At 39.2% G+C, this 20935-nt stretch overlaps 1 protein-coding gene across 2 annotated transcripts in view; it reads left to right on the top strand.

Annotated features, from left to right (window-relative positions):
- The first annotated feature begins 5095 nt into the window (after positions 1-5095).
- Positions 5096-20935, top strand: part of TBC1D4 (TBC1 domain family member 4) — a 156956-nt gene continuing 141116 nt past the window's right edge. For both annotated transcript variants that reach the window (XM_016149361.2, XM_016149362.2), the window contains exon 1: positions 5096-6173. In XM_016149361.2, coding sequence (XP_016004847.1) covers positions 5676-6173 — 498 coding nt within the window. In that variant the 5' untranslated portion in view covers positions 5096-5675. The remainder of the gene's footprint in view (positions 6174-20935) is intronic.

Raw genomic sequence — 20935 nt, forward strand, 5'->3', positions numbered from 1 at the left:
TTTCGCTTAGCATGATTATCTTGAGGTCTATCCATGTCACAAATGGCAGTATTTCATCTCTTCTTATGACTAATATTCCATTGTATATACGTACCACAGCTTCTTTAGCCAATCATCTATCATAGATCACTTCGATTTATTTGATGTCCTGGCCACTGTGAATAATGCTGCTATTAACATCGGTGTGCAAATATCTTTTTGGATATGAGTTTTCAAGTCTTTGGGTTAAATACCCAGTAGTAGGATTGCTGGATCATATGGTAGATCAATTCTTAGTTTTTTTGAGGAACCTCCATACTGTTTTCCATATTCCAATTTGCAGTCCCACCAACAGTGTATGAGGGTTCCTTTTTCTCTGTATCCTCTCCAACATTTGTTATTACTTGTTCTGTTGATTATGGCTATTCTAACAGGTATGAGATGGTATCTCATTGTGGTTTTGAATTTCATTTCCCTAATAGCTAGCGATGTTGAGCATCTTTTCATATGTTTGTAGGACATTTGTAAGTCCTCTAAGGAGAAGTGTCTGTTCAGGTCCTCTGCTCATTTTTTGATTGGATTGTTCGTTTTTTTGGTTGTTATTGAGTTGTATGAGTTCTTGGTATATTTTGGATATTAGGCCCTTATCAGAGGCGTTGCTTGCCATTTTTTTCTATATTTTTAAGTTAAATTCTTAATTCACTTATTTTCATTATTTTTAATTTTTATAAGCATACTTTATCCAACATATTTACTTGTATTCCATAAGTTTTGACTTAAATTACTTTTTAAATTATTTAATTCCATATGTTAAATTTTTCTCTTACAATTTTTAAAAATCAGGAGGATTCAATTCTATTTTGTTTATTTTCCAATTATATAGATTTTTAAACCTATGTTTTTGATCTCTAATTTACCTTAAATAATAATCAGAAAGATGTTCCACATGATAGAGATTCTTTGGAATTTATGGGTTTCCTCAGTGATGTAGTACATTGACAATTTTAGTTTCTTTCATAGGTATTTTGTATTCTTTATTCATTTATTCATTAGATAGATACATATATATTTAAACATGATTATATATAGTTATCTTATTGAAGTTTAAAAACTTGATTATAATTAGTTTAGTTAATCTTATAGTATCTGGGAATGATTTTTTAGTCACTAAAAATGTTGATGTATTTACTTCCCTTGTCATTCTTTTAACTGTTGTTTTATGTATTTGTGAGCAATTGATTTAGTGTATATGTGTTTTAAAACAATATCTTCTTAATTCTTTTACTGGTAAATATTTCTTCATGACCCCCTTCATGAGCCTTAAAGTCTATTTAATCTGCCATTGAAACCACTACTCTGTGGCTTTCTTTTTATTCATATATGCCTGATACAGTTTATTCCTTGTGTTTGTTTTAACTCTTTCTAGATACTTTTTGGTTTAAAAATGATTCCATAAAGGACATATTCTAGGACCTTTACGTCTTTATCTCTTAGTTGCTTAGAGTAACTAATTTACATTTATTATAGTTACTATTTGGAGTTGCTTTAGCCATACTATTTTAAGGTTTTTGTTTATCACACTTTATTTCTGTTTCATTTTTTAAAAAATTTTTTATTCCCTTTCCTTTTCCATAGGTTAGATCAAAATTTTACTGGTTTGAAAATCATACATTGTATATCTGGATTTGTAGTAATTATCCCTTATTTATTCCCTCTTTCTTTGTCTCTATCTCCTAAGTTTGAGAAAACTTTCTTTAGTATCTAGAGCAATAGAAACTGACTCATAGATTGTATTTTCTAAATATTTTGTCTTTGCCAGGTCCTTAGCTTTTGAAATCTGAAAACTAAGAGTGAACTCTTCTGTTATCTGTGCTGTGCTGTGTCATCCTTTTTCTGGAGTAGTGAAGATGCTATGCCCTGGCCGCATGGGCTAGGGAAGGTCACAGGGAATGGGGAACAGAAGGGGGAAAACCCTGTTATTATCTCAAAGTTTTATTCAGTCACGAGTGCTTGTACTCTGTTTGGCATCTCTAGTCAGTACTCTGTCACAATTTTGGGGAGACATTCTATTATTTTCTAGTATTTTATAATTAGCTGGGGGATATATTTAGTGTGTTTTCCCAAAATTAGCTAATAAAACCACTTGGTGTATCCCCTCTGTGATATTAAAACTTCTCTTTTAATCGTTACTTTCATATATTCTAATTGCTATTTATTCAACTCAATACATTCATTTACTTAGTACTTATTAAGAACCTATTGTCAGCTACTGTGCTTTGTGCTAGAGAAAATATGGCATAAAACAAATATATATATATTTATATATATTATATATGTATATATATTTATATATTATATATGTGTATATATATATTATATATGTATATATACATATATATAATATATATACACATATATATTATATATATGTGTGTGTGTGTGTGTGTGTGTGTGTGTGTGTATATATATATATATATATATATATATATATATATATATATAAAACAACCAAGAAAAGAAGTCCACTAACTCTGACTGCAGAAGTAAGAAATATCTTCACAGAAGAGATGCCTTTTGAGTTGGGTCTTGAACAGTGAATAAGTACTTAAGTAGTGAAGGATGTGGGAAATTCAAGTTGTGCGGTGGTAGAAAGCAAGAGCAGTCAGTCAGAGGAAGAAGCTCATGAAGCCCCATAAAGGTAGGAGATGTATAATACATTTAGGAATGGAGAGGTTGTCTGGGTGAGTGAGTGGGATGAGAGGAGTGGCTGATATAAGACTACGAAAATGTTTGCTTTGAGCTTTAGGAAATACATTTTCATCTAGAGAATTCTAAGCAAGAAAGAAAAGCAGAGCACAGACGAGGGTGAGAGGGAGAGAGAGAAGAGAGAGACAGAGACAGAGAGAATCACTTATGCCTAGAACCAAGAAAAAAAAGCTTAGACATGGCAACAAACCTTTGTAGTCTCAGACCACCACACTAGCTTAGGCCCTTATATTTATCATGTAGTATAAATTTTTAAACTAGGATTTGACTGGATGTTACAACTTCTAATTCATGCTTACACCATTAATTTAGATTGGGATATTAGAGGAGCACTTTAACAATATGTGTTTGCTTTTGGGTATCATAGGTAGAGGTGACTACAAGATTTTCAGGAGATGTTTCTTACAGATTGTTGGGAATGCTTTGCATGAGCGTATTCTTCTCAGCAGAAGAAAGAAGTTAATTTCTCACTCATAAGAAGGGTGCTATGTGCCTGGGCGATTGTCCAGGACAGCTGTCCTCCGTGTGTTGGCTCAGCATTGTGGGCTGCTTTGATCACGAGGAATTTCCATGCGGACCTGTTGTTTCCACGATGACCGCTGGAGGGTAAGAGTGGGGCTGGAGAGCAGGAGTAGGCTGGAGCAGTTGACTGCTGGCAGTGAAATGTTTCTACTCAAGTGTGACCCAAGTCACTTCTTTCACTTTTCACTGCCAAAACAAGTCTTATGACTGTGCCCGACTTGAAGAGGGCAGAGAAGAGCTTTCTTCCCCTGTGTCAGAATGCACGGCGGATCAGATATTGGTAAACAGTAATAGTGCTCTTTAATGCCTTGTGAGATAAACATCGCAAAAAGTTACAAAGAAAGGTCTAAGGGCATTCTAGAGTAGAGAGCAATCACACTTCGGATGTCATGTAATAAAAGACATTTCTTCGGTATTTCTGTCAATACATGAAAGCTGTTTATTGCTTCACTCTCTTTTATCAGTGGGAAATGGCCTGCTGGGGCTCCAAATTCAGTCCTAGCTCTGAACCTGGTTGATTTGGTAGAACCCACAAGACTTCCGTGCTTATTCCCCAAGTCATTGTTCTTTTCTTTCTCTTTTATACATCTTAGGTATATAGCCTAGAGAAATGAAATCTGTATAAGAGAGTTTCTGGTAGGGTTCTAAGCTTCAGTCTACATTCCAAGACCTTTTGCCTGCTCCTTGAAGACATGGGTCTATTTTGCACAAAGAAGTAGTGGAGTGGTTAACCAAATGACTGAACTAAGAAATTAATGTCTCCACCTTAGACCTTATATCTTTATTTACAAGGGACCCATCAGGGTGCACCCAGAAATTCAGCATAGGAATAATGGCAATTGATCATAGTGATCTTATATGAAATAGGATAAAAAATACTCCCAGGGCTTTACAGAATACCATTAAACTAAAAATAATGAGAAACCTGGCTTTTCAGTCTTCCTGTAAGCACTTAAGAGAAAGTTGAGAATCTTATGTCTTTCTCATTTATTTTATCTCTCTTCTAATTCCTAATTATAATTCAGTTAGAGTAAAAAGAGAAGATGAAAGTCTAATTTTCTAAAATGAATAAAGAATATTTTTCTTTCTGTTTTAAAATTAGAATGATCAAATTATCCCTAAATTTTTCTGAGTTCCTTGGAAATACATATTACTACATATTAAAGGATGGGAAATCTCAACGCTAATTCTGAACTGGGTATATGTAATGAATAACATATATATTTCATATTTTAAGAGAACAGCTGCAGAAAAAGCTAAGAAGATTCATATTTCTCCAACAATGTTATTATTTTAGGGTGATATTGGAACGGGAATATTTTGTCTTAATGTATTTAAAACACGAATATTTTTGAGATTAGTAGGAACTAAGATTTAGAAATTATGCAAGCTTTAGAAGGGATTGAAACCATGCAAATACTATTAATTAAAAAAAAAAATCCCAGCGCCCCATTGAGAGCGGCCCCTCTTCACGCGGCAGAAGAGATGCCCAGGAGAGGACAGAGATCTCGGCCGCTCCAGATAGTCAGAGCTGGTCTGGGCAGTGCCCGCGCCAGGCGCAGGACTGCTGCTCCAGGGCGGAGTGGAGGGGCGGGCTGGGGCAGGGGCCGGAGGAAGAGGCGGGGGGCGCCTTCTCAGATTTGCTTTCATAGGCGACGCTCTCCGCCCGCGGGACGGGAGGCGGGGTAGCAACCGGATTAAAGAAGCAGCCTGGAAGGAAGGAAAGAGTGAGGGAGGGACGGGAACAGTCGGAGGAGGAGCACCAAGCTGGGCTGTGGCGACAGGAGGAGGAGCGGACTCTGCGAGGCCACGTTTTGTTTTTGTCATTTTAACACCCGAATAGTTTTTGCTGGCTCTTCTCGAAGATTGATCGCGCCGTAGCTCTGCGGCCCCGACCTTCCAGGTGACAGCCGGTCACCCTGGTCAGAGTCGGCTCCGCCCCTCGTCGCCCTCTCCCGCCCACAGCCCGTTCCCCGCCCAGCTCGCCAGCGACTGCCCCAGGCGAGCGCGGCGGCCGCAGCGGCTCTGCAGCCTTGGAGCAGGCGGCCACCGGCGGCGGCGCGGGGCCCTCGGCGCTGTGCTCACCCCGAGGAGTCGCGGCGGAGGAAGGGGGAAGTCCGGCCTCCGGGCACGAGCCCGAAAGAAGGAGGATGACGATTTAACCCGCCCTCTGCCGCCAGTCCGGCTGCGGGGTGCTGCCTCGGTGCGCGCCGCCGGAGCCTTCGCGCTGCGCCCGGGAAAGTGCTGCATGGGGCAGGGCCGCTGAAGCGCGGAGTTGGGGATCGCGCCGAGGCGGGAGCAGGGGCCCCGAGTGGCAGTTGGCACAGTTTCGGCCGCACCTTCAGCGCGGGAGTTGGGGGCGCGGCGCGCCTGTCCTGCGGTCTCGGTGCCCTCGTGAGCCTCGAGTTATGGAGCCCCCCAGCTGCATTCAGGAGGAGCCGTTCGCGCACCCCCTGGAGCCGGAGCCGGGCACCCCTGCGCAGCCGGGCCCCGGGAAGCCTGGCGACAAGAAGTTCCGGCTGTGGTACGTGGGGGGGTCGTGCCTGGACCGAAGGACCACGCTGCCTATGCTGCCCTGGCTCATGGCCGAGATCCGCCGGCGCAGCCAGAAGCCCGAGGCGGGCGGCTGCGGCGCGCCGGCGGCCCGCGAGGTGCTCCTAGTCCTCAGTGCGCCCTTTCTACGCTGCGTCCCCGCCCCGGGCGCTGGGGCGGCGGTGGGCTCGGGCCCTGCGGCCGCGCAGCCCAACCCGGCCGTGTTCATCTTCGAGCACAAGGCACAGCACATCTCGCGCTTCATCCACAACAGCCAGGACCTCACCTACTTTGCCTACCTGATCAAGGCGCAGCCCGACGACCCCGAGTCGCAGATGGCCTGCCACGTTTTCCGCGCCACAGACCCCAATCAGGCAAGACGGCAGCTCGGAGGCGCGGGGAGGGTCCAGCTCACCCGGGAGGAGTAGCAGGGCAGGAGGCTCCTAGGACCCCATACCACGGACCGACTGTGGTCCGGCTGCTGGCGCGCGCTTTCCACGTGGCGCGTTTGCGCGCCCGCTGGTCGCGTCCCTCAGACCCTGAGTTGGGGAGCAAGCGTTCGGGGGCGGGCGGGGGGTGTGGGACCCGACGACACTCAGGAGCAGGGGGACTGGGAGGGAGCGGAGAGTGGTCCCAGGACGGTGGAGGAGCGCGTGCGCCCTGGTAGGATGCGGGGAGGAGCGCGCGTCCCGGGAGCGTCACGGTGTCTGGGGTGAGACTGGGGTTGGCATGCCTGGCCTGGGCTTTGCGTGCGTGCCTGTGTGTGTTTAAGGGAGAAGGCGAGAGCGGGTTGGGTTTCTAGAGGCTCCGCACTCACTCTCGGGGTTGGTAGAGTCCTTCCCCTTAACCCATTTGGACCGGTGCGTCCTAGTGACAGCAGCACCTGCAGGTCTCAGATCCTGGAGGCTATTTCCGAGCAAGGCTTAGGGAAAGTTACTAGACTTCAGATTGTCGGCAAAGTACGAATCTGCATTTAGAGGTTGAGTGGGAAGACTTTTTAAAAAGTTTTTTTTTTACACACTAATCCGAGACAGAATCAGTACCTACTTGAGTGATTTAAAAATCAGTGTCACAGAAGAGGTCAAAATCTCTTTTCTAATATCATTTCTCCAGAGTTTACTAAATCGAGGTGTTTGTTACCAAACAGTGTATTTTTCACTTCCTTAAAAACAGGCACAGTCATTTATCTAACGGCAAGAGGAATCTAAAAACTTTACCAAAGTCATTGTGTCTTTAAAAACAAGCTTAAAAAATGTGTGAAGAGTTTTTTACCATATCGACCCCTACTCCTCCCACCCCATGCTATTCTAGAAGTAGTACTATAAATCTTTGGAAAAAGTACTGTCTAAATATAAATAAAGTCTCGGTTCCACCATGTGACTGTTCCTTTGGTAGCTGGGAAATTAATAGTCAGATGAGAAAAATATCGTATTATTAATTAAAAATTATTATTCTAGTATCTGTAATCGAAAGACTTTCTATTTGTCCAGTACTTTCTCACAAAAGGCTAGTAGCTGAGTTGAAGAAAATAAAAGCTCATTGTCTTAGATTTCATCGGTCACTTTGTATACTAGTTTAATATCTTCACACTCAAATCTCCCAATGTGAAGAGAGCATTTTTAACTTATGTGACACTGTTATATTTATGGTAAGATACTATATTAAAAACTATCTTAAAATCTTAAACATGATTACAATGAATTCCATTTTATACTTATTTGTTCGGATCTTTTTTCCTTATCTTTCACCTGTGTTGAGACTTTTTTTTCTTATCTTTCATGTGTGTTGAAATTGAAGTACTGCATGCTCTTTATTTCTGAAATTATCTCCATCTTTTTGATTCTGTTACTAAGAAGGAAGAAATTGCATTTTTCCAGGACTTTAAGAAACATTTTATGATTCTTGGTAGTTTATATTAAAGTTTTTTTCTTCAGATCTGACACATGACACATCATTGCTAATTTCACTGATAGTCAAAGTATGTTTCTGGGTCTTGGCACCTTGAATTCTCAACACTTGCTATTTTGAGTCCCTCCTGGATTCTTTGGTAGGCCAATTAAAAACATCCCCTTTTATTTACTTTTGTTATATATTTAGCTTTTAGAGGCTGAATGTGCTAGTACTTTACAAATAATAATATGCTTAGGCTCATTTCCCCCTTTTGGTCCTGTAAGGGCAGTGGAAGCCAAATGGCTTTTTGATTAAAAAAAAACCAACTTTTCTTGTTTATTGCCATTTCCCAGTTGAGCCTTTGATCTAAAGGTATGGATTCCTGTTCGCTAATTTGAAAGGGCAGATGTTGTCCCCCTAAGGATTAACTCCAGCTGTAAATCAGGGTTCACAAACTCAAATGCCTGGGAAGAAGGTCGATGAGGACTGTGGAGGACTATATAGTGGGTGTCCTTTCTTAAGATGCTGTTCTGCTCCAGTTAGAAATTGCATTAATGGGATAAGGCCTGGTGTTGCCAGAGCTTCTCATTTCCCAAGAGAAAGTAGAAATCTGGATTTTTATGAATTAGTCCATGTTTTAAAGCATTAGCAAATATTTTAAATAGTTAAGAATCCTATCTGGGCCAAACAAAACACATTGAGGGTTGGCTTCAGAGATCTAAGGACTGCCACTTTCAATCTTTGGCATTAATATTTGTTGGGCAGATAAGTGCAGTAATCAGACGTGGTGTGCTATTTGCCTCATTTCCTTTTTAGTATCTGAATTCACTCAATATGATTCTCATAATAGGAAATGTTGGGGCCATTTGGGGGAAAGCATTTATAAGTAAAACTCCCAGAAATGATAATTCTTCATCACTTGTTAAAGGGATAAATTCATCATATTATTACCATCCAGCAGTATGTCTTATATAGAGTAGGCTCTCAATGATTCTGGGCACCCTTGAAATCATGAAGAAAAAGGCCTGTTTGCTTTGCCCCCAAGTTCTACATCCGAAGTGGAGAATTATTTAGTTGGACTTTTATGGTCATTGTTAAGAGAATCTTCTAGGGTTTTCCACAGTCACTGAACAGAAAAGGTGGCCTCGAGCAGTAGGCTTGTGAACATCTCCAAATAAACTTGTCTCTGGTTTGTCCCTCATGCCTGTCCCTTTCTTAAAATGGGTCTGTCTGTAAGATGACTATATAATATATTGCTTAATCTGGGACAGTGTTTATGGAGAAAGGGAACACCACTAATGATTAGACAAGCATAACAAGTACCAACCTAGATTGTTTAGAGCAAACCAGGACATATAGTTAGTTAAATGGCAAAGTTTGTGTTCTTGCTGAGCCACTGAGATGGAGTGGTTTCTAACTATAAAATGATAATGTTTTGCAGAGTATCTCCTCACACATCTTTTTGCAGGTATATCTACACACCACCTCAGAGATGGAAACACTGTGTTAGTAGCTTGGGTCTGTTTTGGGGAGTTGCCACAGTGATGGGCCCTCTGGCTCCAGACCTTTTAGGTGGGTCAGAGTCAACTTAGGGATGTGTATCTGGTGGAGTGCTCAGCCAGAATGGCCTAACGCAGAGCTGTTTCTCCCAGGTGCAAAGAGAGATGGGAGTCAGGAGCAAACCAATCAGTTCTAGATCAAATATATGCCAATACAGAATGGTACCCATTTACTCAAACCTGTGCAGTCTTGCACAGGAGGAATGTCAGCATTAGCACATTTTAGCCAAACTTGGGTATGTGAACTAGTCGAAGTGCTTAACTCTATACACTTTGAATAATCCCACTGGTGTAAATTAAGTTGTAACCTTAAAACTTGTGGGGATCCAAGAATGTCTGATTCTCTACCTAAGATCTAGGATGGGTTGCTAAAATTTTTAAAATATTTATTTATCTACTTTTAGAAAGAAGCTATATAATATTATCTCAATTTCCCTATTAAAAAGCAGAAATTGTTTTATGTTATATGTATTTTACTGTATTAAAACAGCAAGTATTGTTAGTGTTTATAAACATTATTAAAGGTGTTAATTATTATTTGCATGAGACTCTTAGCTTGAAAATTATATATCATAATTATAGGACGAGCAATCATTTAAAAGGCAAGAACACGATTGCTATAATTTTCATAGTTATGTTTACCTATATATTTCTTGAAGCTTGCAAGAATGCATTTTTAAAAGAGATTTTACAAATTGTATTTTTAAAATTAAAAATGAACTCATGCTAGTTTTTTCAGATCTAAGTTTTCTAAATTTGTAGTTTTTTGTTCCTTTTAAAGTATTTAGTATTTTCTGAACTTTATTCAGGTAACCAATTTTCAACTTAAAATTTTTTAATTAGTGTATTTATTTATTTAAATTAGTTTCAAATATACAGTGCACTATATCTATATAGTTCATAAAAAGATCCTCCAATTGCTCCCTCCCTTCCCCGACCCTCCACCTAGCCAACATATTAATGCTAACTGCATTCTCTATGTCATGCTCCTCATCCTCGTAACCATCCGTCAGCTACTAATTTGTATGTTAACCCTTCACCCCATTTTTCCAACTCCTCAACCCCCCCGTACATCACCAAACTGTCCACTAGATTTGTGAGTCTGTTTTTGATTAGTTTGTTCTTTTCGTTCCTTAGATTCCTCATATAAGTGATGGACCTTCTAGGTCCATCAAAGCAATATCTTTTTCCATCCTCTTCCTTTTAGTTTGTGTGTGTCTTTTAATCTGAAGTGAGTCTCTTGTAGGCAACATATAGGGGTCTTGTTTTCCTATCCATTCATCCACTCTATGTTTTAGTTGGAACACTTAATTCTCTCCCCTCTTCCTAATCTGAGATGGAGTTTAATGTGCCTTGGCTCCATGGAAGAATCTTGATGGCAGTATCTGGGGGGGAAGGTAAAAATGTTTGTCCAGAGCATCCCAGTTCTGAGAGAGCTGTAATAATGATTGAGGCTATGCAGTATCAGAGGTTCTCAAACTGGACTACGTGTCAGAATCACATGGAGGGCGTGATAAAACTGATTGCTGGACTCGGTCCTCCATTTCAGATGCTGACAAGTTCCCTGAGCATGCTCAGACTACTGGCCTGGGGACCACAGTTTGAGAAGCACTGCTCTCACTGAATTTGTTCATGTAGTTGGTTGGTTATGTGACCACTCTGTTCCCTTGGTTATTTTTGAAGTAGTCCTCAGACTTGAAAGTTCAAGGTGAGTGTGAGGAGGAATAACATCTAACTACAAAAGAATTTTTATGGAATTCTTCATTTTTCCAGCTTAATAGCTTTGCGTATCTTCTTCCCTTGATAGACATTATTCCGCCAGGCGTCATAAGAATATCCATATGTTGAATAAAAACTTTACCGTTTAAGTTTTAAGTTCTGTAGATGGAATAAACAAGTTTTGGGGAATATATCCTAATGTTACAGTATAATAAGTTTTTGCAAAAATTAAGATTTTATAGAGAAGTAGCAGCATTCAGTCCATTTGATATACTGGCTATTTAGAAAATTAAGCAAAAAGAAATAAGTAGAGATTTGACAATTTAGTGATTAAGGTGATGGCTACTCTGATAAGTATTGTAAACAATTCTGCTTACTGCTTTAAAAATAATCTCAGGGCCTTTGTCTTGTTAAAATCATCTGGAGAGTTGTATTAGAGTCCCATTTCATTTGGCCTATGTCGGTATGTATGAATCAAGTCAACTTGCAGTTACGTAGATGTAGATTGTACAATGAGGGACAGATTAATTAAAATATAATTTAGTAGATTTTTTAGAATTATTGACCAGGAAAAGGATTTTGCTTGAAATATAGTCTACATAAAACATTAATACAAATGTATAACTCATTAGGAGGCATCGACTAAGGATGTCATTGGCTAGTTAGTCTAAGGTGTATGTGATATTACACAGCATAGTATGTCTGAGTAGCTTTTTAATGCATTTCCTTAAAAGTTAATATTTATTGAGCTCTTGCTGGGCAATGTCACTGCCCTTAGTGCATTTTCTAGGTTATCACAATTTAGTAAAAAATAGTAACTGTGTAGAGTATTCACCATACTCCTGTTTTACAGATGAGAAAACTGAGGCGTTGAAAAGTTAAATTAATTCTTCAAAAACACAAGACTTGTAATAGTAGAAGCAGATTCCAGTCAGACAGACAGATTGTAAAACCTCTTATCTGCTACTATAGAATGCAGTTGTTGAAAAATTAGTTTTTAATTGTTAGTGTTATAAATTTTTATGCTATCACTTTTTACCACTCTCTTTAAAAATATAGTAGTTTTATTTTATTTTGTTTTTCAGCTTTATTGAGGCACAATTAACAAATAAAAATTATTAGGCTTAAAGATACAATGTGATATTTTGATATATATATCAAACGATTATCACAATCAAGCTAATTAATGTATACGTCATTCCTCATGGTTATTATTTTTATTTTTGTGGTGAGAAAACTTAAGATCTTTTTTTTAGCACGTTTCAAGTGTACAGTATGGTATTAGTCACCATGCTGTCTGTACATTAGAACTTATTTATCCTGAGTAACTGAAAGTTGTTAACCTTTGGCCAACATCTCCCCATTTTTCCCATCTGCAAGGCCCTGGCAACCACTGCTCTATTCTCTGCATTTATGAGTTTGACTTTAGATTCCATATATAAGTGAGATCATGCAGTATTTGTTCACTTTCCCTTACTTTTATATTGAAATTCTTCAGAGTTAAATGTACTCATTAAATTTGTAAAATAACCATTAATGCTGAATGCATGCCTGTTGGATATAGTTATGGCAGTATTTACTTTTGTTTTAATTGAAAGTAAAAAATCTACATGATTTGTTAGGCTGCTGAAGCTGAGCAGCTAAATTTTCCTGAAGCACTGGAAAAAGTTTAGGATCATCAGGGAAAGTTAAAATATAAAAGGCTATTGAGAAATAAAATATAGTACCATCCATTTTCATATTGCTTTAATATTGTTATTGGAAGCTAGACGGAGATCTGAAACTGCCTCAAATTAGATAAAAGAATTAGGAGGTCCTGCCTACTACAAACAGTAGGCCATGGTCATGCCAATAGGCCTTTGCAAAATCCATATGAAAACTAAAATAAAACCAGTACACAATGGTTAACAGCCTTGGAAGGAACCAACAGGAAGGGACAAAGACCAGATCCCAGACCATCTCTCAGAAGAGGGAAGACAAGCGTTCATAACCAAAAAGAATCTCAATCAAGCAGACAGTGCACAATATTTAAAGAGTTGGGCAGTAGGTATTGAGTGGTCTTCAAAGTGAGCAACAGAATCAGGGCAGTACAACAGAGTAACGAGGTATCCCAACACGTATAAAGAGCATGCCACTGGACACCTAAATGGAAGAAATATTTGGAGAACCAAGCAGGAAGGCCATCAGTTTTATTTTAGATAAACTCAGGAAAATCTCTAGGGCTGTCCAGCTAATGAGAATTAAATCGGTGAAACCAGGGCAGGAGGTGAATTGAAAAAGCTGGGAGCCATCTAGGGCCTGAAAACACATTTGCGTATGGTCTGTAAAAGGCTTTTTATTCTAAACCAAAGTAGTTATAAATGTTACAGATAAACTCTCATAGTTTGCCATTCCTAAAGACACTACATAAAAGATACATCAGAGTTCAGATTCTCCATTTGTTAGTGGTAAAGTTCAGCTTCACATAGTTTCTCAAGTATTCTTGTCTAAGCCCACCCTACAGTTTAAAAGAGTTTGTTATCTTTCTTTTGCTTGACCCACCACGATCATCCAGCATTAGATTCTATCTTTAGGAATTAACTATAAACTTCTAAGAGCCATGTTAACTAATAATAATAATAATAATAATAATAATAATAATAATAATAGATATGTGTTAATAATAACAATAGGTTTGCTATAATACTGATATACGGATTGCTGGACCACAATGCCACCCTCTGGAGTTTCTGATTCAGTCATTCTGGGGTGAGATCCTTAATTTGCATTTCTAACAATTCTCATGTGATGCCGATACTGCTGGTCCAGGACCATCCTTTGACAACTTCTCTAGACTAGGGTTTGGCAAACTATAGCCTTCATTTTGGTAAATACAGTTTTATTTGAACACAGGCCCACTCATCTGTTTGCATACTGTCTATGGCTGCTTTCATGCTACAGTGTCAGTAGTGACTATTTTTGACATAAAGCCTATGGCCACCAAGCCTCAAATTCTTATCATGTGACCATTTACAGAAAAAGTTTGCTGACCTCTACTCTAGATGATATCGTTAAAAATTGTTTGTTTGTTCGTTTTTACAATTTTATAGGTGAGAAAACAAAATTTGTAATTTTCCTGAGGACTCAAGATAGCAAGTAGTAGATTTGAGTTGCCAAACCCCATGCACTTTCTACAACCCACTTGGTAAACTTTTACTGACGGCTCTCAAATTTATAGCCCAACCTTCATCTCTGAGCTCCAGCTTTTTTCAGTATCTAACCACTTACTTGACACCTGCATTGAAATATGTAGTTGCTGATGCAAATATAACCTAAGAATTATATTTGTGTCCTTTTCAGCCCCCAATTTCAGTCCTGGAGGGAAATTATGTTGATTCTGCCTCCAAAACTTAGTTTTAATATGTCATCTCTCCATCACCACTGCATCCACTGGAGCCTAACCCCCATCGTCTCTTGTTGGGTCTAATAGACTCCTCTCAAATATTCTCCCTGCTCACCTTTGGCCTCCTATCAGTCCCTTCTTCCCTGGAGAAGTAGGAGTGGTGGTTGTAAAACACAAACCAGGTCAGGTTTCCTGTGTGACTCTGCTCGTTATGTCTCTCCAGTCTCATCTTAGACTACTTCTCTCCAGCATGCTGTCCACATTTCAGCCATCCTTCAATAAGCCCAACTTTTAGATCACCTCAGAGCCTTTGCATACATGGTTCCCATTCTTTGCTAGATTAGCTTTTTCTCACATTTCAGTTCTTTGCTTAACTCACTTCCTCGGTTGGCCTCCAGGGACCCTCAGTGTTAACTGGGTAGGTATCGTGTCTACTTCAACCCTTTATTTGTTCTCCTTTTCTCCCTTAAACATTTAAAATTATTATTTTTTTTAACAGTTTCTGGGGAGAGAGATCTTGTCCGTTCACAGTTGTATGCCAAGGACTGAATTTTACAGAAGGGATTCATTCCAACAAATTGAAATTAAGTTGAGTAATTGGTCCCTGACCTCAATGAATTTAAATCCATGGGTCAGGTTTAAAGTTCACTGCAAAGATGTGCATATGTTCCTGTATTTGTTGCCATTAGTTTTCATTAACTTTAACAAGCATTGATTGAATTGTTTGTAAAATATTATTTTTTATTATGAATGTTAACAATTTTAGAAACATCATATGGTTTATAATAATAAATGGGATTATAGGGTAGGCATTTTATATAAGTAAGTTATGCAGTTTCTGAAAAAATTTTGTAGGTTAATATGAGGTGGACTTTTTCCCTTCTATCAAAACAGCAAGTTTACCAAGGCTGTCAACATGAAAACAGACGTATCTGTGGCCTTTTCTTTTAAATAATGTGATTCGAGCATTCGGGCCTCTGGAAGAGGATCAGCAGTACTGGTGTTGTGAATATATCCTTGCAATAATTGGATTATTTTTCAGTTTCAGTTCAGCTCAGTTATTTTGGCTTCTCAGTGGAAATACGACCTCATTTGGAAGGCTATTTAAAATAGTTACACAATTCTTTGAATGGATTCTGTAAGTTTTAACTCCAAACTCTAAATTGACTGTTTTCTTATATTCTGGTTTTTAAGCTCTATCCTCAAAAGAGGATAGGGATGGCCCAAGAGGTGTCTCAAAGAGTATTTTAATCAAAAAGGGACTTGAATGAGTGGAGGGGAGGTCCACCAGGGTGAGACCAAGGATAGAAAAGAAAAAAACTATGGCCACAGTGAACTGTTGGCTGATAATTAGATGTAGGATTTGTATTCTGTATTTCTTTGTTTGCTTAAACAGCATGTCCTTGTGACAGAATTGCTTCCCTTGTGTTCATTTTATCTACTGTTTATAATAAGAACAGTTGATAGGTTGATTATAGTTTTTAGTGGCCATAGGGACATGAACCAAGCTACAAGTGAGAGGTGTTCATGTTTCACTATGTTTCCATGGGTTGACCATCTGCTTTAAATAAAAGAAAAAAAAAACAACAACACAAGGAAGGATGACTTATTTTTCCAGGAAAAATTAAAAAGTGCCACAGTCATTTTCCTTTATAAATATAAGCCCCCTGCCTCTTCCTCTCTTCCTCAGAAAGGGCATTTTCTCCTTATTTCTTCATTGCCTTCAGGCATAATCTGTCTATCTACGAGCATCTCCAAGTTTTTCCAAAGACTGGTCCCTTCTATGGGGTAAGAAATTCCTTTCTGGTCCACTGATGAAGCAGTGTGTTTTCTAAATGAACTTCTCTATTTTGTCATTGTCATTTATTAATGATTGAAATGATCTTTGAAAACCTACTTTCCATGAGGAAGCTTGGCTTGATGATACAGATATTGCTGATGGTGCATCGTTCAAAATAGCAAATAACACTGCTTATTAAGGCAAAAAGCAAACATCTAAATAGTTTCATAACATGTTGCTCCCAGAATAGAAGATAAACTCAGGAGTCTCTTCTGTAGTGGGACAGGCTGTAATGTGCATATTGGGAATGAGAGTTGAAATTTGTTAGCACTGGGTTTGCGTTACCCCATTTACATCACCCTGTTTACTGAAGTTAATAAGCTCAGGTCAGTAGCTTCTGTGTACATGTTATTGGACCAGTTAATAGCTTCTCTGGACACTGTTTTTGCTATGATTCCGCTGTGAGTTTTCTTAAGAGGGCAGAAATAATTCTGGACATTGACAGTAGAAACATATGTATGTCCTATAATTTTCTCTTACCTGCTTCCATTTTATTTTAAAAAGTCATTCTGCCACCATGAAAAAGAATACGACAAACACTTTGCATAAACTTAGATCTCCATAGATCAAGTGGAGACTTTAAATTGCTTAGTTTACTAAAAATTGTTGATTAAAAAAATGTTTGTTAAATTTCCTCAATACGTGATACTGCAAAGGACTTTGTATAGGTTTTCAATTTTTGTTCATTTGTCTGATGTAGATAGGGCGAATGCAGGAAAATCCCATTTTTAACTCATATTATTCTCTGTTTTGAGCATGTTCCCTTATGTCGCAAAAGAAGTGAGTGACTCTTGTCTGAGTCTTCATTTGCTTTTTTGGTGGCTTTGCAAAGGAGAAAAAGCCAGTTATTATTGACTATGCAGGTATGGCCATGTAGAACAGAGATAACAGACCTCCAGCTGGGGAACCCAGACTGGACAGAGGGAATCGAAGCTTTGGACCACACCCTTCCTTAAGTAATTACGTATACATTAACAATCTGTGAATCTGGCTTATGATTTTCCTAGTCGTTCCATTCTTCATTATCTCATTCATCCATTCACTCATTCCTTCAACCATCTTTTTACTTTTTCAGTTATTAGGTGAATTGAATGTTTTCCAGGTGCCAGGTACTACATCGAATACTGATACGGAATGGTGTATAAAATAAATGCATTTCCTGCTTCATGCATCTTATAGTTTTGTGGAGGAGTGAGACGAAACTAAAGAAAAAGAACTGCAAAGTATAGTAGCTGAGGCCCTGGGCTCTGGCGTCTGATCATTGGGACCCAAAGCTCTACCACTTATGGGTTCCGTGACCCTGAGTCAGCAGTACCTCCCTGTACCTTGCTGTCCTCATATGTGATAGGGGAATGATAGGAGTGCTGAGGATTAAGCGAACCCATTTATATAAAGCATTTATAACAGTGCCATATAATAAGTGCTCTGTAAATTTTAGCTACATATCTACAAATATCCAATTTCAAATTATGATAAGGGCTATGAAGGAAAAGAATGGGATGCTGTGAGAGGCTAGAAAGAGGAACCTTCTTCTGGATTGGGTTGAATAGTAAGTTCTCTAGCTTTCTTTTCCTAATAAAATCTAAATTTTTTCTTAAAGTTATCTTTCCCTCTCAGTGCCTATTGCTACAGGAAAGCTGGCCCCATCCCCAGCTCCAAGGTGGGACATGCCATTGACTTGCCTAGGAATCCAGATACAAACCAGTTTATAAGGTCGTACCTAGAGATCCAGGGACTGTGTCTCAGTTTGCACCAGTGCAAGAGGAGAAAAATTTGGTTGGGTCTCCTGAGAAAGTTTTCTCTTTGGTTTCTGCGTGCAGACTTAAAGCCTGGAGCTGTTATAGTTATTTCACTACCAGAGACTGACACATTGAGGAGGGCACTCCTGAGAGACCTAGGAGAAACTACGCCTTAACTCTGATGGGAATAAGCCTGATTACCACCCACCTGCAGGCTTTTTCAGTTTATGAGAGCTGCGTTGAGTTTTCTGGTACTTGTACCCAAAAGCAACACCTGAGTTGGGGAAGGAAGGCCTCTCGTGGAGATGGCAATTAAGGGTGACTCTCAGGTTTGCTGATTTTTTATTGATAGGTGGGTTTCATACCATTTGCAGATATGAGGAAGGCTGATTAGAGGAGTAGGGGTGAAATAGGCTTTAGAGGCAAAACCAAGAGTTTTCATTTGTAAAATGAGAGGGCTGGATGTTAGCAGTGATTTGCATGCTTTTCCTTTTTCTGACCTAAGATAACCGAAAGAGATGACATCCTTCCATCAGTAATTATGATTTCTAGAGCCTTGGCAACCATTTTCGTGAACATCGGGGCCAATGAAATCTGAATCTCAGCAGGGTAGGGAGGGTGATATGGTGGCGTTTTTCAACCTGATAGCACATAACAACCTCGTGGGGAGTTTAAGAAAAGTATACTACTAGATTCTTGAGCTCCTCCCTAGATTTGTTGAACAGAATCTCTAGCATGACATTCTAGAATCTGTTTAAAAATAGTATCTGGGATGCAGCCAGCTTGGCAGTTGTGTGGAGCCTAGATTTGGGGAACCACTGTATTAGAGGATACAAAATCTCATACAAGGATTTTGATCATAACTGTAGGAACCAATTTCTGTTAATTTAAGCTCAGGAAACAGCAGGACCCACCTTTGGTCAAATTGTTAAGACATATTCTTTCTACAGTGATAGAACACTGACTGCAGGCATATCGGTACTATTATGAGCATATTAACAATTACCAAATGCTTGGGTGTTAGATTGATGGTTATTAGAACATCTGTCACTTAAACAGTGTGAAAATATCACTTTACATATCAGTAGCTGGGTAAATTCCATGAGGGATCAGCTGATAGATGAGCCTCTAATCATAAGGTTATATTCTGTATTGGTGCTTGGACATTACTACCCATGCTCTGCCGAAGCTAGGTCATTCCAACAGACGGCATCTGTTGTTGGACAGTCAGAGGGACCATGGAGAAGAAATGAGTCAGGGGCACAGTGAAGCATAATGAGGAGCAGTTTAAAGCAGTGGGAAGTGAGATGTCTGAGGAGGATGAGCCAAGGAGAGTCCTGGCTCCAAGGCTGAGACAGGGCCCCTGAATAATGAGATGCTCTGCGGGAAGAAATTGCTCTAATTAATGTAATTAAGGCTTTGTTTATGGGGATTTGGGGCTGCATTGGCAGCCACGCAATTTGCCCAACGTGGTAGTAATTCTCTCAGTTTTGTAAAATGATGCTCCAGGCATTTTGGGGGAAATTTAGCTCTGCTTTGCCACATCCTCCCCGCCGCCCCGCAACCTCTGTCCCTATAGGTTTATGAGTGTGGAAGGAGAACACTTAGTCTTGGAAGGAGGAGGCAACACATTAACTCTACTACCTAGTAAGAGATAGGCTTCCAATTTGACTTCCCCAGGAAGAAAACAAGATGTAAACATTCTTCTCTTGGCTTATTTATTTTTCAGGTAATACATGTATTTTGGTAGTTATCTTAGGTATCATATTAAGCTTTAGGACATTGGACACATTTGCATTTGCTCCTCTGGTTCAATTTGCTATCCATAATAAAGTTAGATTTTATATTTAAAATTAGTTTATCTGAGAAAAACAAAAGTAACGATGGTGTCTGTGTAGTATTTTTAGAGGATGAGTTTTGCCTTACGTGTGTTCGACAGTGGAAGCCCCTGAAACACTCATAGTCAGAGTGTTTAAATTTCCTTGTCACCACGATTGTTTTCAGCTCCGCCATGGCCATGAACAAATATTGGTTGAGCTAATCACGTGTAAAATTAACGAGTTAACAACCAGGCAGGAGGGATTTATACGATTTCTACAGAAACAGGTAGACAGTGGTAGTAACGTGAGTTCGTGTCGACTGTGAGGGGAAGCTGTTGAGAGGACACACATTTGCTGGGGCATAACACGTTCCCTGACATGAGGTCTGCACTGTGTCTTGAGGGATGTAGGAATTTCAGGGCCTCGTTCTAGAGTTTAGAGAAAAACAACAGTAATTAACCCTTAAGGTTTTTGTAAGTTTTTATTCTTTAATGAATTGTCATTCTTAATCTGAGACTTTTTAAAGTCAATACATCACCTGTAGGAAGAAAATGAAGAACTCGGTGATTAGGAAATTTTGATGGTAGTGGCTCTTCTGTCATTCTTAAATTTCTAGAAATACGTGGCATTTATGTGTTTAATCAAGTTAAAAAATTTTTTTAGTGCCTTCATGGTCAGGTTGCTCAAAAATGTAATCACGTCACTTTGAAAGAACATGTTGGTAGAGCTGGAAAGTTTATAGCTCTGAGTAAGGTTTTGAAGTTGTATCATTAAAGAAATTTATAGCTCCATTAGATATGGAAACGGGAGCTCAAAAGTAAATGTTAATTGAAATTCATGGGTAATTCTTCACTTGGAGTCCTTTCCGACTGCAGTGAGGAACAAATAAACAGACAGTCTTTAAATCATTTTCCTTTTTAAGCTATCGCTTGCTTTTGTTAATGCTATTATGTATTGATGATTCTAAGAGGTGTTACAAAGTGTTTTTAAAAAGTAGCAAACTGAAAATGACCTCCCGATTACTTTGCTGCTTACTTTCTACAGTACAGATGCTTGCATAAGCAGAATATTAGTTGCATTCTTTTGTAAGCTAGTGGTTTAAGTAATCATGATAGTTTTGGAGATGCTAATTTAAAATTATGTTGATTATTCATGAAAACGGATTCTGAAGGGGTGCAGCTTAATCT

Source organism: Rousettus aegyptiacus, unplaced genomic scaffold (assembly GCF_014176215.1).
Source record: "Rousettus aegyptiacus isolate mRouAeg1 unplaced genomic scaffold, mRouAeg1.p scaffold_m13_p_11, whole genome shotgun sequence".
In the NCBI taxonomy this organism is placed as follows: Eukaryota; Metazoa; Chordata; class Mammalia; order Chiroptera; family Pteropodidae; genus Rousettus; species Rousettus aegyptiacus.